At 44.9% G+C, this 17,353-nt stretch overlaps 4 protein-coding genes across 6 annotated transcripts; 3 read left to right on the top strand and 1 right to left on the bottom strand.

Moving 5' to 3' along the window:
• Positions 1–5,544: 5,544 nt before the first annotated feature.
• On the top strand, positions 5,545–11,782 carry LOC6564855 (uncharacterized protein CG7065). Of its 3 annotated transcripts, none has more exons than XM_032737911.1 (3): positions 5,545–5,690; positions 6,430–8,673; positions 10,190–11,782. In XM_032737911.1, exons 2-3 carry the CDS (start codon positions 6,447–6,449, stop codon positions 11,734–11,736), a joined length of 3,774 nt encoding a protein of 1,257 aa, XP_032593802.1. In that variant the 5' UTR covers positions 5,545–5,690; positions 6,430–6,446; the 3' UTR covers positions 11,737–11,782. The 3 variants fall into 3 exon arrangements, with proteins under 3 accessions (XP_032593802.1, XP_001991039.1, XP_032593803.1); XM_001991003.2 differs by having other exon boundaries at positions 5,545–5,865; XM_032737912.1 differs by having other exon boundaries at positions 5,559–5,605.
• A 583-nt stretch (positions 11,783–12,365) lies between these two features.
• LOC6565384 (frataxin homolog, mitochondrial) lies at positions 12,366–13,162 on the bottom strand. Its single transcript, XM_001991002.2, has 2 exons — positions 12,851–13,162; positions 12,366–12,775 (listed from the first exon to the last, which is right to left on the bottom strand). Exons 1-2 carry the CDS (start codon positions 13,145–13,147, stop codon positions 12,515–12,517), a joined length of 558 nt encoding a protein of 185 aa, XP_001991038.1. The 5' UTR covers positions 13,148–13,162; the 3' UTR covers positions 12,366–12,514.
• A 347-nt stretch (positions 13,163–13,509) lies between these two features.
• Positions 13,510–16,215, top strand: LOC6565383 (basic proline-rich protein). Its single transcript, XM_001991001.2, has one exon. The coding sequence runs from the start codon at positions 13,636–13,638 to the stop codon at positions 16,036–16,038; it is 2,403 nt and encodes an 800-aa protein (XP_001991037.2). The 5' UTR covers positions 13,510–13,635; the 3' UTR covers positions 16,039–16,215.
• A 373-nt stretch (positions 16,216–16,588) lies between these two features.
• LOC6565382 (protein CutA homolog) lies at positions 16,589–17,201 on the top strand. The gene has a single exon (XM_001991000.2). The coding sequence runs from the start codon at positions 16,623–16,625 to the stop codon at positions 17,148–17,150; it is 528 nt and encodes a 175-aa protein (XP_001991036.2). The 5' UTR covers positions 16,589–16,622; the 3' UTR covers positions 17,151–17,201.
• The last annotated feature ends 152 nt before the right edge of the window (positions 17,202–17,353 follow it).

Here is a 17,353-nt window from a genome sequence, read left to right as displayed (position 1 = left end):
TCAAAGCAGCCGCTGATTATAGCAACAATATGGAAATGCCGCTACCTCTCTCCACTGCCCTCTCCGTCCTGCCCTGGGGTTATATAAGGGCATTGTTTATTTATATGCCATGCACATGTGCTTGTATGTGAATGTGTGTGTGTCTGATTGTGTGTGTTTGGTTTTTATAACTTCCATTTGCCAAAGCATAGTAAATTCTTTCAAAGCGTGTACTACATTTATTATTTAAGCCACGCTGTTCTCACTCTCTCTTTCGCCCAGCGTTGCTCTCCCCCCCCTGCACCCAGCACCATCCTCGCGCTGCCTTCCTTGTATGCACATTGTTCTAGCCACAGCTCATCGTTTGTGTGTCTGTCTGTCTGTCCCTCTGACTGCTGCTGTATTAGCTGCCCCTCTACACCCCCCCCCCCCACCCCACCCCATCTCCCTGCAGCAGCAGCAGCAAAGGCAGCGACAACAAGAAGAGCCTGCTTTATTTGCATATTTTGACTTTTATGCGGCAAAAATATTACTTGCTGCGCTGCTGCCAGTAAACAAACAGCCCCTATACACCCTACTCCACCACCCCCCTGCTCTACCAACAGGTCACCCCTGCCAAAAACAAGGCAACGTTAATAAAAACGGCTGAATAAAAAAAAAAAACAACAAAAAAATGAAAACGGCAAAAATTAAGGCAAAAACTTTTTTCCATTTGGCATGCTGCCCTCACACGCGCGACCCCCGCCCTTCCCCACCCTGCAGCAACTTCTTTGCACCACCATACAACAGCTATATTTGTATGTACATTTCTTATATAAGTCGTCTGCAAAGTTTAAAATTTGGGGCCTGGCTTATAGCTTCATTGCAACATGTTGCATGTCTGAATTGGCAAAGCCAAAGAAACAACAACACACATAGATCAGTTATCTAAGCATGCAAGGCACAAAAGTCTGACACACTCATAAATACTTGTAAAAAGGTTTACATATGGCTCACATAATTTGTTATCAAGTTTTATGCGCTAAAAAACAATATTTAACCACACAACCCACAAAGTATATATCTATGTTAATATATATCTATATATATATATATGTAGATCTGGATCAGCGTCATTAGGCGAGTCGGAGTAGCCATAGCATACATGTGAGCAGCTCATCTTCATAGCCATCAGATTAGCGAGCGTTCCTGCTTGAAAAACGACATGACCTTTGTCTGGCTTACTTTTAATTTATGTACTTGTTTTCGGTTGGATAGTTGCAAATACTTTTGAGTTATGTTTGTCAGGCACGGCTGTAACAATTTAAAAGCCCACCGTCAAATGATATATGCAAATACAAATACCGCATTTAATTCAAATTAGTAGTTTCAGAACGTTCATATATTCTAGCATATGTTGCATTGTTGCCAAACTTATGCGCTCCTCTCTCTCTCTCTCTCTCTCCGGAGGACCCCCTCCCTCTATACGAAGATTATGGGAAGAAAAAAGACCAAAATATAAAAAAAGTACTTTGAAATTTATGCGCCCATTGTGAGCCATTTTGTAGTGCAGAACTTTTTAAAACAAAATTCCATTTTGCGGCTACCGCAATTGACTTTGTCGTTGCGGATGCCCCAACTGCGACACAACCCCCCCAAACCCACAACCCCAACACTCATATGTTGTGGTCATAGAGAGATGCGGGCCAACTGTCCGACTTATTAAAAGCCGTTTTACACTAATACTAATTCATGGCAAGCCGGTTGTCATTTGTTTTAGTTTGATTTACGCATTTTTGAAGCATGCGGCAAAGTTGGAATTGGAATTGGGACTGGGAGTGGGACTGGGACTGGGACTCTGAATGGGACTGGGAGTGGGACTGACACCAGCTGCATCTGGGCAAATGGAGAGCTTCCGGCTAGTGGCATATTCCCCTGGGTGATAAGTTGAAATGACGCACAATGAGCATATCCGGTCCATGCAAGGGGTGGGCTGGGGCGCATAGGGATGCATGGGAATGAGCAATGAGCAACAATGAAAAAATTACAACAACAAAAATGAAAGGGGTTAGGGAAACAAAGAAGACCAAAGTCAAGCAGCTCTCTCTCTCTCTCTCTTGCTCCCTCTCTCTCACTCCGCCTCTCTCACTCCGTCTCTCTCACTCTATTTGCCCAAGATAACAGGCAAACTATCACCAAAGGGGCAACTGAGAGGATACAGCGAACCCATTAAGAAATTTGAAATTCTTCAAAATTAGCACTCAAACCGAGTAAGATCGAAACGACAACAGAACTCAACAGAATAATTAATGGAATTTTTGAACTTTCGGTGCAAATGCTTAAATCTGCAAGAAAAAGCAAGTCAGAATGTTGTATAAGCTTGAGCTCAACTACGAGATACCCGCACCCAGCTGTTAAATATGATAATATAGTTTTATTGACAAATTTCCCTTCAACAAGATTTGCAAACTCAAATGTACGCAGGCTTAGAAGATCGATAAGACTATAATTAAAAACTGAAAAGTTTGTGCAGTTAATCAATAATATGTCAACATATTTTATATATCAGCTATAAAATTGTGGCTTTGATTGTTATCGGAAATCGATATGTATCGATATTCGCGAATCGGTATCAGTTATCGATCCGATCAAGATTATATTTGCTTTATGGGGTCGCAGATGGCTGCTTCTGCTTCTGTTACATACTTTTGCACAAAACCATTACACTCTTTTTGCCCATTCAGGGTTCAGCGTATATACAAAAAATACGGCATTCATTTCATTTCATTGATGGAAACGGCAATGGCGATGGCTCCTTCTTACTTGCCACATGGGCCGCAAATAAATTTGTCGTCGTTTGCCGTTTGCAGTTAGCCCGAAATAGAGCAATTTGCATTATTCGCATTCGGGCAGATTTCGCTTAATGAATTGCGCACAACTTGCCAAGACATTTCTTCTTTTAGAATGCATCACAAAAATTAAATACAAAGAAATAAAAATTCAACTGTCATCACACCGAAGACTGCATTTTCTTTAAGCCTCAAATTTGTAGAAAAAAAATCGACGTTATAAGTATACACAACTAATATTATCCAGTCTATAAATTGATGATTTTTCACGAAATTAAAGTACATTTCGAATATTCAAAGGACTGCGTACCGCTAGATCGATTGTCGATCTTATCATATTAGGAACCCTTGCCACCATTTTTGCCCCCTTTTTTTTTTTGATTTCTCTTCAGATAATATTTGTTAGAAAATGTTCGATTAATGTTCACCTGATAGCCAGCGACTTTATTACGTGGATACAACTCCATGAGGCTCGTGGGGCACAGCAAGTAAAGTAGACTCTGAGTCTGTAGTGTATGAACAAGATACAATACATATGTATATATATGTATATATGTACAAGTGTACATTGTATGTCTGCGTCTGCCACTTTGTCTAAAACACATTATGCGCCCATATCGTGCACATCTAAAGCTGATTCCGATTCCGATTTCGAATCCGTATCTGAAGGGGTGTCACTGTCGTCTTCCCTCTGTGTCTGCATTTGCACCGTAATCGGAATGTGCTCATCTTCATCTGCCGTGGCGCGAATGGACTCGCTGACTGGTTGGCTGGGTTTTTGGGATGCCCCATGTTCATTCGCAATGTTAATGCAAAATAGCATTTGCATTCATGCCGATGTCAGGATGCCGCCGTTATAGATGTTGCTGCTGCTGCTGCTGCTGTTTCCCCACCCCTCCCTGTCGCATTACGCACTCACCACACCGCAGCTCCAACAGCTGTGCTGATTCGCAATTTTTCGTTGTCAAACCAAAAAAAAAAAAAAGAAGAAAAATGGCCCATAACTCATGTCACCGTTGTGTTCATTAAATGTGAACTGACTCTGGCTGGTCACCCGTCTGGTCCTGGTGCTTCTGCTGCTGCTGCTGCTCTGCCCTGCTCCTTGAACTGTTGCTGCTCCTGCTACTGCTGCTGATGTTGCACCAGTTCTACCAGTTTCACATTTGATTGTCTATGTGCACATATGGTCAGCTCATTGTGTAGTCGCTTATATTGCCATTATCATCATCATGTAGCGATTAATGCCTCTCTTCTATTCAGAAGTGAATGTATGTACGTATATGTGTATGTGTGCGTGCGTGCCACATCTATCACAGCACACGTTGCCGGCCCTTTTTCATTATGGTAGGGTGGGTGCGAAATTGTTTTGGGACGTGCATCTCCTGCCACACTTTTTGCTATTTGTCCGCCGTGGTGGTTTTCATGCCAAAATGTATACATATATAGCACATAATACTGAATGCTCGAAGGCATTAACGCGTTTTCACTGTCGGTAGGGGGACGGAGTTAAGCCTAAGCTCAAGCTCAAGTGCAGCAGCTTCATCAAAATGTCATAGAGCTATCATTATATAAATTAGAAACGTAGCCTCAAGCAGGTGCGGGCCAGGTCAGAGGGAAAGTCAATTCACAACATGTGGCGGCATTTTTGTTCTTGATTAATGAATAACTGAATTAAAAATTTCAGCAGTGAGCATCCCACTCATCGTGATATTTTTACGTACACTGTACTTCAAGAAACTTAACTTTCCTACGCAATTAGGGAAACTACATACGCAATATATTTTTAATCATAGAACATCTACAATCAACATAAAGTATAGTTACAAGCTTATAAAATTAACAGAAACAAGACTTTCAGTCGCGCGTAACCGACTGCGAAATACTCGGATATAAATAAGTCATACCATCTGCTGGCGGGAGTGGCCAATATTAATGTTTGGAAGGGTTTTCAAGTTATCTTCCTTCCAAGTTTTGTAGCCATAGCTCTAAAATTGCAGAAGATAAAAGCAATTGAGAATTTTGGTGGTTTTAGTTCTTAGTAATATACGGGAAATAACGGCTGTGAGAATTTTGGGGCGGGAGTGGGCGTGTCTTAAAAAAAATATCAGAGAAGGTTCCTAGTAATCTTCCTTCCAAGTTTGGTAACTGTAGCTCTTAAATTGTGGCAGATATAGGCTTTTAGACTTTATGCGGGGAGAGGGGGCGTGGTCCAACTTTTTTTTTCCAGTTTTTGAATGGTGTTACCAGCAATATACCTTTCGCATTTGAAAGCGGAGGAGGCCATGGCATATGCCGATCTTTGAAGGACATCGCCAACAACCTACCAACCTAATTTGATGACTGAACCCTTAGTCAAATTAAGTGTAGGAGATATGTGATATTGTCGATCTGCGATTATCGTTGCGTTCATACAGACGGACCGATAAACAGACAGCATGACGGACATTGCACAAACCAATATACTATGATACTTTCGGTGTCAGATTATATAAATCGTTTTAATATTATTATTATTTTCTACACTTTATTCAAATGATTTTTTTTATAAATGTATATTTACACATTTTGACAGTGAATATACCGATATATAATTTCAAATTTTTTCGTGACCCGCCCTTGCGATAACTTATAATCGAAAATGTGACTATGCGATAAATTATGGCACAACAATATCGATGCGTAATGACCCAACACTGTGTCAAATATACATATGGTTAAACTTGGCGTGCGCTTAGTTGTTAGTGCCTGCAAATCATTTTTTGGGAACAAGTGAGCAACTGTATAACTGTATAAGCACTGTAAGTAAAGAAATGAACATGACAACACTCTTCCCAGAGCGTGCGGGATGAAATCGAATGTTTTTCTTGCGGCCACTGTGAATTTGTAAGTGCATTTCTTCGTGTGTGTGCGTGTGTGCATGTGCCTGTGTGTACGTGCATATTTGTCTATTTCTTCTCGTGTGCAAATCAGTGCAAGTAATAGCATAGATACAACTGCAAAGTGTCGCCGAAAACGGTCCAAGAGGAGGGGGGCACTCCACTTCCAAAGTGAAGGCCAGGTAATTTTTGTAGTCGGCGTTATTGCTTCGCCTTAGAGATGGGTGCATGTCGAATTTTATTCAACAAGGATACGCAACATGGCATGGCTAATGCACAAAGTGCAAAAACATTGAATATATACAATAAACATCAATTACTAACATCGCTTATATTATGCAAAAAGTTCTAAAATTCAAATATGTTAAAATCCATGCATACCAACATGTACATATGTATGCATGTATGCTTATTTTTTGATTATGTGTTAAACAGCTGTTGCCATTTAGATTATGTGCTCGAACGTAAATAAAGTGTGCTAAATATGCAGTTATAATCATCAGCAGCATCAACAGGATCTAGCAGATCTAGCAACAAGCATTTTTTCTTTGTTTGTAGAGAGCTTTTTGCTAGTCGCAATTACTTGCGATAAGTCGATAACTAATCGGTTAGCATAGTCCATGTTGAGTATACATAGATTCGTGAGTGATATGTAGATCCTTGTTGAATCGTGTGTGTTTCATATCGTGACACGCGCCTATCTCTGCTTCTTAGATATCGAGAAACCAATCGCTGCCCTTTTGCAGATTCGTCCACATCTGATATGAACTTTTTAACTGGCGAGCCCGTTCCGCCCGGCTTCGAGGATGAAATGTCGCGCACGGCGGTCATACTGAAGTTAATTGAGAGCCACAAAGGCGGCGCCCTCATCGGCACCGAATATGTTGTCGAGCTGCACGAGGATGGCCAAAAGCTTCCCGATTATTTTTGTGTGCTGTGCAACACGTGCAACGATTGCCGCTCCATATTTGTACACTGGACGTCATTGACGCATCGCACCAACTATCTGAAGACGCACTTTCAGAAGGCCTTCGACCTGCTGCAGCAGCTGCGTCGCTCCTCGGGCAATTCCAACGAACTTATGTTCAATGGCACCAACAAGTTGGTCCAACATATCGAGACGCATTTCGGACGCAGCATGCAAATCTTGGCCGTTGCTGGCGATGATTTTCGTCGTAGTCGTGCAAAAATTTGTTCACAGGTACGCGATAAATTTCATTATGATGAATGCGCCGGACCTGATTTCGTGGACGAGGTGCGCCAAATGATTCTCGAGTCCAAGCCGACGGAAACTCTGAAAGTCACGCTTAACTTAAATAAAGGTAATGCCGAGCCAATTGCCCTGGATGCCATTTCCAGTGATGATGATGAGAATTTTGCCCCACTAACGGGACGGCAACAGCAGCATCAGCAGTCTTCCGGCAAGAAGGCCCGAAAAAAGCAGGATGAACAGCAGCCGGCATATCGTGCCATTAATCGCTCACCGCCTGCAGCCAACGAGAAGAGCACCCAGGCAAGCGGTGGCAAGCCAAAATTGGGGGCAGGGCTGGGCATCAAACAGCAGCTACCAACGCCCAAAGAGCTGTCATTGCAGGCTTCGCAAATTGCACAAGAGCGATACCGATGGGAGAAGTTTCGCTGCCTGCTGGAGCTACAATTGAAGCAGCTGCGCGATGAAACGGAAACATATGAAACGAATCCGGAGAAGCATCCCGATTATTCCGAGGAATGGAAACTGTTCTGGACTCGACGCTATAAGGAGCTGCAGGAGGAGAAGAAATGCGATCCAAATAGCTATGACTACAAGCCCGACTGGATTAGCTATTGGAAAGGTCGACGCGTGGAGCTCTTCAACATCGCCGTCAACAAGATCAAAAAGGAGCTCAAGGAGAAATTCAAGCTGGGCGACGAGGACGAAGAGAACACCAAGGAGCTCATGGAACGCTATAAAATACGCATCAACAGCCCCAAAATCACAAGCGGCGATCCACCTACATCCGCCGACGCCGCCACCGTATCATCCTCGACGAATGCTGCTGTGCGCCGCAAGCCCAACTATCGCGGATCCAACAATCGCGGCAACGGATCCACCACCGTCGGGCCAGATGCTGTGATCAACATCAGCGATGATGATCAGCAGGCACCGAGTGGACGCTCGGCTCGTCCCACACGCCGTCCACCGTATGGCCGCTCATTGTCACGCTCGTTGTCGCCAAAGCGTGCACGGCGACCGGTGTCGTCGCGCATGAGTCAGCGTTCGCGGTCTCGCTCCTCAGGGACCTCCCGGCGCCGGCAGCGCACGCGCTCCAGATCGCGCTCGTCGCATCGACGTAGCTCGAGCTCGCCATATAGCCGCGGGCGTGACAGGTCGCAACATTCGCGAGGCCACGACGATTACGGTGAGCGCGATCGGGAGAGGGAGAGGGACAGAGAGAGGGAACGGGATAGGGATAGAGAGAGGGAGAGGGAGAGGGGGCGCGATAGAAACGAGGATTACTACAGGGAGCGTGGCGATAGTTATACGCGTTCCGCGCGCACCTACGAGCCCATGGAAACGTTCCGTGTGCTCGATTCGCGCTCGTATCCGGAATACAGTCAGCCCGGCGGCGGTCAACGTTCCTCATCGCCAACGAGCACCAGTGTGACGGGTGCGGCCAACAAAGATGCGGAACCCATTGAAGAGGCGACCGAAGGTCCACTGACGGTGGTTAGTGTGCTGCGCATGCTATCCGCATTGGAGGCTCAGTTGGGCAGCCTCGGCCCCAAGGCGCTCAATTTGCTCAGCAAGGCACTGGCCATGGAGAAGCTCAAGCCGAATGCCGCCGATGATTTGCTATTGAATGAGGACAATTGTGTGTTCCTGGAGACCACCAAGGAGAAGCTAAAGGGCATTCTCATTGCGGAAGTGCTCGATGATCCACAAAAAGTGCGCGTTGTGAAAAAGTTAATCAGCAATATTGCGATCATCGTCGTCCAGAGCACAAGAACACGTAAGTGCAACACAATAAAAACTCAAAAGCTTTGCAACTTTTCAGATCCTAGACCAACTCCAATGCATATATATATAGATATAGATAAAAATATATATATATATGCCGGGGTAAGTATTTGTCTGTATATGTTGGTTGGAATCGGGCACTTCGACAGCTGTGCATATTTTGGTAGTTTATTTGTGAAGCAGGATCCAAAGGATAAAGAAAACTAATGGCATCCCGTAACCGTAATCCTTGTCCTACTTGGGACCAATTGCCATCCTTAGTCATGTCACAAATATTCTTAGCCATAAGTGTATGCGATCTGTTTGATCTGTTTGATACTTTCTTCCTTCCTTCATTGTGTGTGTGCGTTTGAGTTCAAAATACGGTTCAGAGCTCGTACTTATTATCCCGCTTCGTGCTTTCGCGTGTTATCTATCCTGGTGCTTATCTTACCTTATAAACAAACCATCCAATCTTTTCACAATCCGTGTACTTTGGATTCTTTACGATGCTTATCCCACATCAGTTGTTTTTTCAACCTATCCATAAAAAAAAAACTGCTCCTTAAAATGCCGACCTACATTTTAACTCATATACTTATTAGGATAAGACTCTGGCATAAGGGCTGAATTTTGGATAATATTGGAAGTCGACGTTCGACTGTTAAGAACACTTTATCATATCGTTAAATGCAAATTTTAAATGAGAAAATGTTGTCAAAAGCGTTTGAACAAATACAATTATGTATATTTCGCTTGTTAACCTTCTTGTAACTTCTTTTAATGTGAAGTTGTAATTTTAATTTATGACCAACCGGGGAGTACTATTATTTATGATCCAATTACTCTTGCGAAACTCGCCCTTGAAAGTACCGCTTAAAGTATTCTAAAATACATACAATATTTTATAGATATAATTAAAATGTTTCCAACTACAACTCTCCGTTCTCTTATCCACCAAAAAAGAGTTCTCAAGTTGTCGGTTCGGTATTTTTTTTATCCGGTTTTTTGTTGTAGTAATTGCCTCATTTTTTATTACTTTTAACTGTGGGTTCAGCGTCCCCAGATGTTAGTTTTGTGCAAAAAGTGCCGAAAATAATGGATATACCACAAAAACAACAATAAAAAGAGAGAAAAAAAAGAAAATAAAAAATATATACAAATAGACGCATGCGTGTCGTCCTGGTTAAGTGACCACTATCCAACTGCTGGAAGCGCCGGTTTCTTCACTGTTTTGAATTGTATGTAATCCTTGTCGTATGTAATTGCTTTAATTTTAGATTGAGAACAACAATCAATTGTAATAATAAATTAATTAATGTCGTTTATTGTGTTGCTCCTTCCATCCATCTTCCTCCCTCTAACATACACACACACACGCGCACATACACACACACACACATACACACACACACACATACACACACACACACATACACACACACACACATACACACACACACATACACACACACACATACACACACACACATACACACACACATACACACACACATACACACACACAGACAAGTTGACACAGAATGAGTCGAAGCTCGTCGAATTGACCACGAAAAAGAAGGAGTTCCAGCTACCCTTCGACCGGCAGCTCGTATCCTCGAAATTGGCAAGCGCACTGATTGTGAACGGCGTGGATGACTTAAATACGGAGGATATGAACCGGTTGCTGCAATTCTTTACGCTGCTGGTGAAGACGAATCACACGCGACGCCAGACCGATCGTAATAGCGGCCTCAACTTTGCCGAGGTCCCGATTCGCCTGGGACTTAAGAGCAGGGCGACAAATGATGAGGACGCGACTGTTGCTGGTAATGATCTGGACATTGACGTCGCTAAACTGATCAAGGAGTTGGAGCATCAGCTCGCCGCCAAGGATTCGGGCACCAGTGTGGCGTCCAAAGCCAGCAGCATCAGCGATGCCAGCAATCAAGGCATTGAATCCCTAACAGATTCCGATTTGCAGACGCTGCTGCAGAACTTTAAGTTTCTCTCCAACGAGGAGCAGGTGCATCTCATCGGCCATCTGCGCAAACTGGAGAAACTAGACCCGCCGCGTGTCGAACGTTTGCGCAAATATGTTAACATTGCTGAGCTCAGCAGCGACGGTGAATCGTGCAGCGATTATCTATCGCGTGTCGTTGCCATCGGCCGTCCGCCCGGCAACAGTCACGAGCGTACAGACCGTGGTGCCTCCAACGCTCGTCTGGCCCCCCCCACGTCGTCGTCGGCGGTGGCCGTGGCGACAATGCGTCGCAACGAAGCGAGCAACGAACGCGAACAGTCATCGCCAGCGAAGCTGCAACGACGTCCCGCTATGCGCAACTCCCCGAATTTTATGTTGGACGATGATGACGATGATGATTACAATTTCGATGATCTGGTGCTGAAGGCCAACGATTCAAATGGCAAGAAATCCATAATGATGGGCAGCAATCTGCCCATTCAGACGGCATCTGCGTCACTCAATTCGCTGACCTTTAAGCCGGCGTCGCCAAAGATCTCGCTCAAGGACACAGAGAATATAATTGCCAATCTAATGGGTACGCTGACCAGCAACAGCAAGCAGGCAACAAGCGCAGCCAAAACACAACAACAGCAGCAGCAGCAACAACAACAACAGCAGCAAAAGCAACAACTACGCAATGTGCCCAGCTTAATGCAAAGTCGCGCGCAACAACAACAACAACATCATCAACAGCAGCAGCAGCAACAACAGCAGCAGCAACCACAGCCACCATTTGGACCCAATAATGGTGGTAGCAATTATTATAACTATGGTACCGATCAAATGTCGAGCGGTCCGCCTGGCTATTCCGGCGTTCCGCAACAGCAGACGAAGCAACCACAGCGACAACAACAGCAGCAGCCGCAGCCTCCCTACAACATGGGCAACTTTAATGCCTATGGTCCACCCATGGGTCCCACTGGTGGCTACGGTGGTCAAATGAATCCCTGGGCCAATGGACCGCCTCAATCATATAATAATAATCAGCAGAACTATATGCCGTCGCAGCAGCAACAACATCCACCGCATTACAACAACCTATATCAATGAAAATAAAAATGTATCTATAATGTATGAAATAAACTGAAAGATCATATTCCAAAGTCCTTGAGCTGTCGGCAGGCAAAAGTGACATGTTCCACAGATTTGATTTAAAGTCGATACTTTAAAGCATTTCCTTTTTTACATTTCTAACAAGAGCAACGACTGTAAATAGACGGAAATAAAGATTCAGCCACAATTAGGTCATTACATAAAAGAAAACAAAAATTCAAGTATATTCAAATTGTGATATTTTCTGAAGACAAATTGTATAATGTTTTGCAACGCTTCTAACGGAGTCCAGCAGCTCACATCTGAATTTAATAGATCTGTATGATATATATAGTTATATAAGTTAATAATTTGTTGTTACAATTATAAGGATCATTATCATGACTCAGGTTGAGAATTGGTATTGCTATAGCTTTTTGGGGACGACAAAATAGTTTTCTACACACAAACAAATCAATTTGACCAATTTTTCCTCAGTTATCAATTTAGCGCATCTTGCTAACCAAGAATATATACGTATGCCTCTATATATGGAGTCGGATATGTGCCCAAGGGTATACAATTTGCTGTCGCAAAGTTGGAAATCAATTCTCTAATTTCTGGAAAGTCTAAAGTTGCTAAGTGGCTTTAATTTGAATATTTTTAATTTATTATTTTAACAAATCAATTATTTATTGCTAACAATCAGACTAGCATGCTGTGCCATGCCAACAATGCTTATGTCGATGTAGTATTTATATTCTAACGAAATTCTAAATATTGGTATTGACCAGAGTCAATTGTGGCTGTGGGGCAGTTGCAGAAAATCAACTGATTGCCCCTTAAAGATTTTTCCCAATTCCAGTTGGAGCAGCTGATGCAAAGATTCACCACTGTGCTTATAGATCCATTCACCGGCATCTGTGCCTCCGGAAACATAATCGAACCGTTTTGGGCCGCTTGTGGGGGAGCTAAGCCAAATCTGTTTGTTGGGCGTCTGTCGATTGATCACATAGATACCGTTCGCTGGTCCCAGATTCACAGTCAGCACACCATCCTGCAAAGCAAAGCACACCATATGTTAGCATGATGTAACGCAAATGTAAAATTGCAGGCGACTCATTTTACTTACACCGTAGGCCACATCACTGCCGGCAAGATCTGTGGCATTTTCAGTCAGCTCTTCAATGTAATCGTAGAGTGCATCCAACGTTTGGGTACAGACACGGTCATAGGTGACGCTATCTAGCGAGGATTCCTGCTCTGTAATGCTGCTACAGAATCTGCTTATTGGTTTTATCAATATCGGACTGGTGTTGCTGGCAATAGTCGCATTGTTTAGATAAGTCCTAATTGCAAAGACACTTCTGTGACGATTTCTGTATACAACTTTTTCTGCAACTCGCAAATAAATACGCGCTCGATTCATCTCTCAAGCCAAATTATTAGTTATTTACATATGACTACGAGCAACTAGAGTTGCCAACTAACTTCAGTTCAGATTTCAGCTGACTGAGTGAGTTGCCACCTTGGCAAATAAATGATAAAACATCACAACAGAAGTTCACCAAAATATATATTTATTTATTTTTATCAAATAGCAAATTTTCAATTATATTATAATAAATTACAGTTAAAATGCAATATTTGGAGGTTTCTATTATTAATTTTTTATTTTTTGCTCGTTTATGCCACATTTAGTGTTGCAAAACGTATTGAGTATCAGTTCAAAGAAATCTATCGAGCGATTGTTGTGACGCGTTGTGTGTCATCGCCAATTTTCACTATAGAGAAAAACCTATCAATGGCGTCCGCGTGAATTTAATACATGTATATACATTCTTTTGTTTTTACTTGAAATATATATAATCAATTTGTGTTTGTACGAAAAAGGGTGAAGAATAAAAATCTACATTTATGTTACTGAACATGGCGTTGCCCAGCAACTACAAGCAAATTGCGCCAACTGGGCCGGCGACTCCTCTACCAAACGTTGGCGGAGGTGGAGGTGGTGGCGGCGGCAGTGGCAGCAGCCGATCGCGTTCCTCAGGCGGCGGAGCTGCTGGCGATCGTAATAAGGATCAAACGCCAATATTTACGCACAGCAACTATGGCAATCCAGCATTCACCCCTCAGAAAGTGACCAAATCATCGAGCAATAAAACGCAAAGCGAGTCCCGTTTGCCAAAGCCACCGAAGCCGCCAGAGAAACCGATTTTGCCATATATGCGGTATTCAAAGCGTGTGTGGGACAGTGTCAAGGCACAGCATCCGGAGCTAAAACTTTGGGAGCTGGGCAAAAAGATTGGCGCCATGTGGAAGCAGCTGGGCGATGACGAGAAAACCGAATATATTGATGAGTACGAGGTGGAGAAACTGGAGTACGAGAAGGCATTGAAGGCGTACCATCAAACGCCCGCCTATCAGGCCTACATTTCGGCCAAATCAAAGGTCAAACCCGAAATAACCGATGTCCATGAAACGCCATCGCGTGGCGGTGGCAGCAAGAGTCAACACGAGCGTCGCATCGACATCCAGCCGGCCGAGGATGAGGATGATCTTGACGAGGGGTATACGGCCAAGCATATGGCGTATGCACGCTACTTACGAAATCATCGTCTCATCAACGAGATCTTCTCGGAGGCGGTAGTGCCCGATGTGCGATCCGTGGTCACCACACAGCGGATGCAGGTGCTCAAGCGTCAGGTTAGCTCGCTAACCATGCACCAAACGAAACTAGAGGCCGAGCTGCAGCAGATGGAGGAGAAATTCGAGGCGAAAAAGCAGCGTATGCTTGAGTCCAGCGATGCATTCCAGGAAGAGCTCAAGCGCCACTGCAAACCTGCTGTGGATGAGGACACATTTCAGAAAATGGTGCATCGCATGTATGAGGACATTAAACGCGATCGCCAACGCATCGAGGATGCACCCAATCGCTCCAAGGAGGAGACGCCACAGCCGCCGCCACAACCGTCGCAACAGCAGCCGGCGGCTCCCGAGGCGAGTGCTGCACCCAAACCGGAGGCGGCCAAGCAACCAGTTGTTGTTGCTGCACCGCCACCGGCGCCGCCGGTACAGCCGCAACCACAAGCGCCGCCACCAGCAGCGCCAGTGCATGAGCTGGCAAGCAAAACGGATCCGGAGCCCATGGATATTGAGCCATCGGCGAAGCTATCTGTGCCGCCGCCACCGCCGCCCTCAACAAAGCTCCACGACAAATTAGAGCTAATTGAGCCAATGAAAGATCCGCTGAAATCCACGGCGGCACCAATGATCGCTTTGTCTGGCAAGCAACCAAGCACGGCCACGACAACAACTCCAACGGCAACGCCACCGCTCTCGCTAGCTAACGAGCCGCCAGCAACAACGCCAACTCCGCCGCCAACACAGCAGCAACTACCAGCAACGGCAGCAGCAGCAGCGTCAGCGGCGCCTCAAATGCACCCATCACATCCACACGTAGTTGCAGGAGGAGGAGCGCAGACGGCGGCGCCGCCACCACCACCACCACCATCACCCGGCCAGTCGCATCCATCGCATCCATCGATGCCACCGCATCAGCAGCACCAGCAACAGCAACAACCACCACCTGGTGGCATACCTGGCTTGCCGCCACCGTTGCCGCACATGGGCTATGCGAACTATGGTGGGCCTCCCGGTGCTGGACCTGGTCCTGGTCAGCACTCACACTCGCACTCACACTCGCACACGCACACACACTACTATCAGCCGCAATATGGGCATGGGCCGCACTCGCGACCCCATTCGCAGCCCTATTATCCCCACCTGCCGCCCTATCAAGCCTATACGCCGCTGCACTTCGCCAGCGCCCGGGAGCAGCAGCATGCTGGTGTCACTGCTCCAACAGTTGTGCCTCCACAACAACAACAGCAGCAGCAACAAGCACCACCACAACAGCAGCAGCAGCCACCGCCGGGACACCTACACGAAACAGCTGCAGCAGCCGCGGCAGCAGCAGCAGGAGCCGCCGCATCATCAGCAGTAAATGTGGGTGGTGCTCTTTATGGCTCGCAACAACAACAGCCGCAGCCAACTCAAGCACCGCAGCAGCCACATGCGTTGCCACAGCAGCAGCAGCCATCACCAGCACCACAGCCAGCACCAGCACCGGCAGCAGCGCCACCAGCAGCAGCAGCAGTGGCTGCATCGTCAGGGGCAGCGGCGGCATCGCCATCGCCTAGCAGTACACCCGTTGCCCAGCCGCCGCCGCCACCACCGCCAGCAGCGACAGCGAGCGATGCAGCAGCAACAGGAGCAGCAGCAGCTAAACTCGAATCTGACAAAAAGGAAACGGACTAAGGGCAGACGACAGGCAGGCCGGGAAAGGCACGCCTCACACTGAAAACTGACAATGAACTCTCACTTCGATGTAAAATAGCTCCTACTACTGCACAGCGAAATGTCATAGAAAACACAAAAAAAAAAAAAAAAAAATATACAAAAAACCACTAACATCATTTAGCATAGATTTAAGCAGAAAAAAATAGTACTATAAATTATATATAAATTGTCTTTTTTTTTTTCCTTGGCATTTTACAAAATCAATTTAATGATTTTTGCGATTATGATAAATACTATACCATATACATTAAGTCAGCTTGAAAATAGATATTTTAAACAAATTGCATGCAAAAATATATATATATATATACACATAATAATATCTATATCGGCTCGTTTCGTATATGCAGATTAGCAGTTGGCGCCAACAAATTTGAATAGTTGAACTGATGGGCTTTCAAAATGGCGCCCATAAAAAGTAATAAATTCTCGATAAGCGGCAAGTGGGTCAATCGATGTATTATTATCGATATATTGTTGTATGCCGACAGTTGTTTTGATTGCATTTCGCGACGTTTCACTGGCCGAGCAAAGTACATTTAATGCAATATCTGAGATACGCAAGGTCGCTGCCCTGTTGTTGCCAATTTACTAGCAAGTTATTTTTTACTGCCGTAGCAACAGCCCCAGCGACTTGCGCGCTATCATCATTATTCGGTGCTGGCTGCGCATTTATTCATTCGCAGCAAAACAACAAAATGAGCGACAAGGCCTGTAATCCAGACTACCTCGCTGGGACCAACTCGGTGGCGTTTGTAACCGTACCGGACAAGGATTCGGCCAAAAAACTGGCGCTTGGCCTTATTGAGCGCAAATTGGCTGCATGTGTGAATATTCTCGGAAAAATCGAGTCCATCTACATGTGGGAGGGCAAAATCAACGAAGACCAAGAATACCTAATGATGATCAAGACGCGCACCACTCGCATCGCCGAGCTGAGCAAATTTGTGGGCGAGAATCATCCATATAGCGTCCCCGAGGTAATTTCCCTACCAATAGAAGCAGGCAATCTGCCATATTTGAAGTGGATAATGCAAACGGTGCCGGAGAAAGTGGAGAACAAAGACTAAAGATGTTATACAAAGTCAATTCAAAATAAACGATTAAACTCATTAAATCCAGCTTTGATGTTTTACTTTCGCCGCCATTTGGTGTCGCGTTGCCAGATTGCATGCAGCACTTGTTAACGTTTGTAATAGTGTATGAAAATGCCCACACCATTTTAGCTCAGCTGTGCTATGAATTAGGCGTGGAATGCAGTCGATAGTCTTTT

The sequence above is a fragment of the Drosophila grimshawi genome, unplaced genomic scaffold, assembly GCF_018153295.1.
Source record: "Drosophila grimshawi isolate 15287-2541.00 unplaced genomic scaffold, ASM1815329v1 contig_1006, whole genome shotgun sequence".
In the NCBI taxonomy this organism is placed as follows: Eukaryota; Metazoa; Arthropoda; class Insecta; order Diptera; family Drosophilidae; genus Drosophila; species Drosophila grimshawi.
This window is presented reverse-complemented; position numbering and strand designations above follow the sequence as displayed.

Excerpts from the sequence above, each read along its gene's own strand:
- LOC6564855 (XM_032737911.1), top strand. The coding sequence starts at position 6,447 with ATGAACTTTTTAACTGGCGAGCCCGTTCCGCCCGGCTTCGAGGATGAA. Across the intron at positions 8,674-10,189 it reads CGTCCAGAGCACAAGAACAC|ACAAGTTGACACAGAATGAG; the intron begins GTAAGTGCAACA and ends ACACACACACAG.
- LOC6565384 (XM_001991002.2), bottom strand. The coding sequence starts at position 13,147 with ATGAATCGAGCGCGTATTTATTTGCGAGTTGCAGAAAAAGTTGTATAC. Across the intron at positions 12,776-12,850 it reads GCAGTGATGTGGCCTACGGT|GATGGTGTGCTGACTGTGAA; the intron begins GTAAGTAAAATG and ends TTTGCTTTGCAG.
- LOC6565383 (XM_001991001.2), top strand. The coding sequence starts at position 13,636 with ATGTTACTGAACATGGCGTTGCCCAGCAACTACAAGCAAATTGCGCCA.
- LOC6565382 (XM_001991000.2), top strand. The coding sequence starts at position 16,623 with ATGCAATATCTGAGATACGCAAGGTCGCTGCCCTGTTGTTGCCAATTT.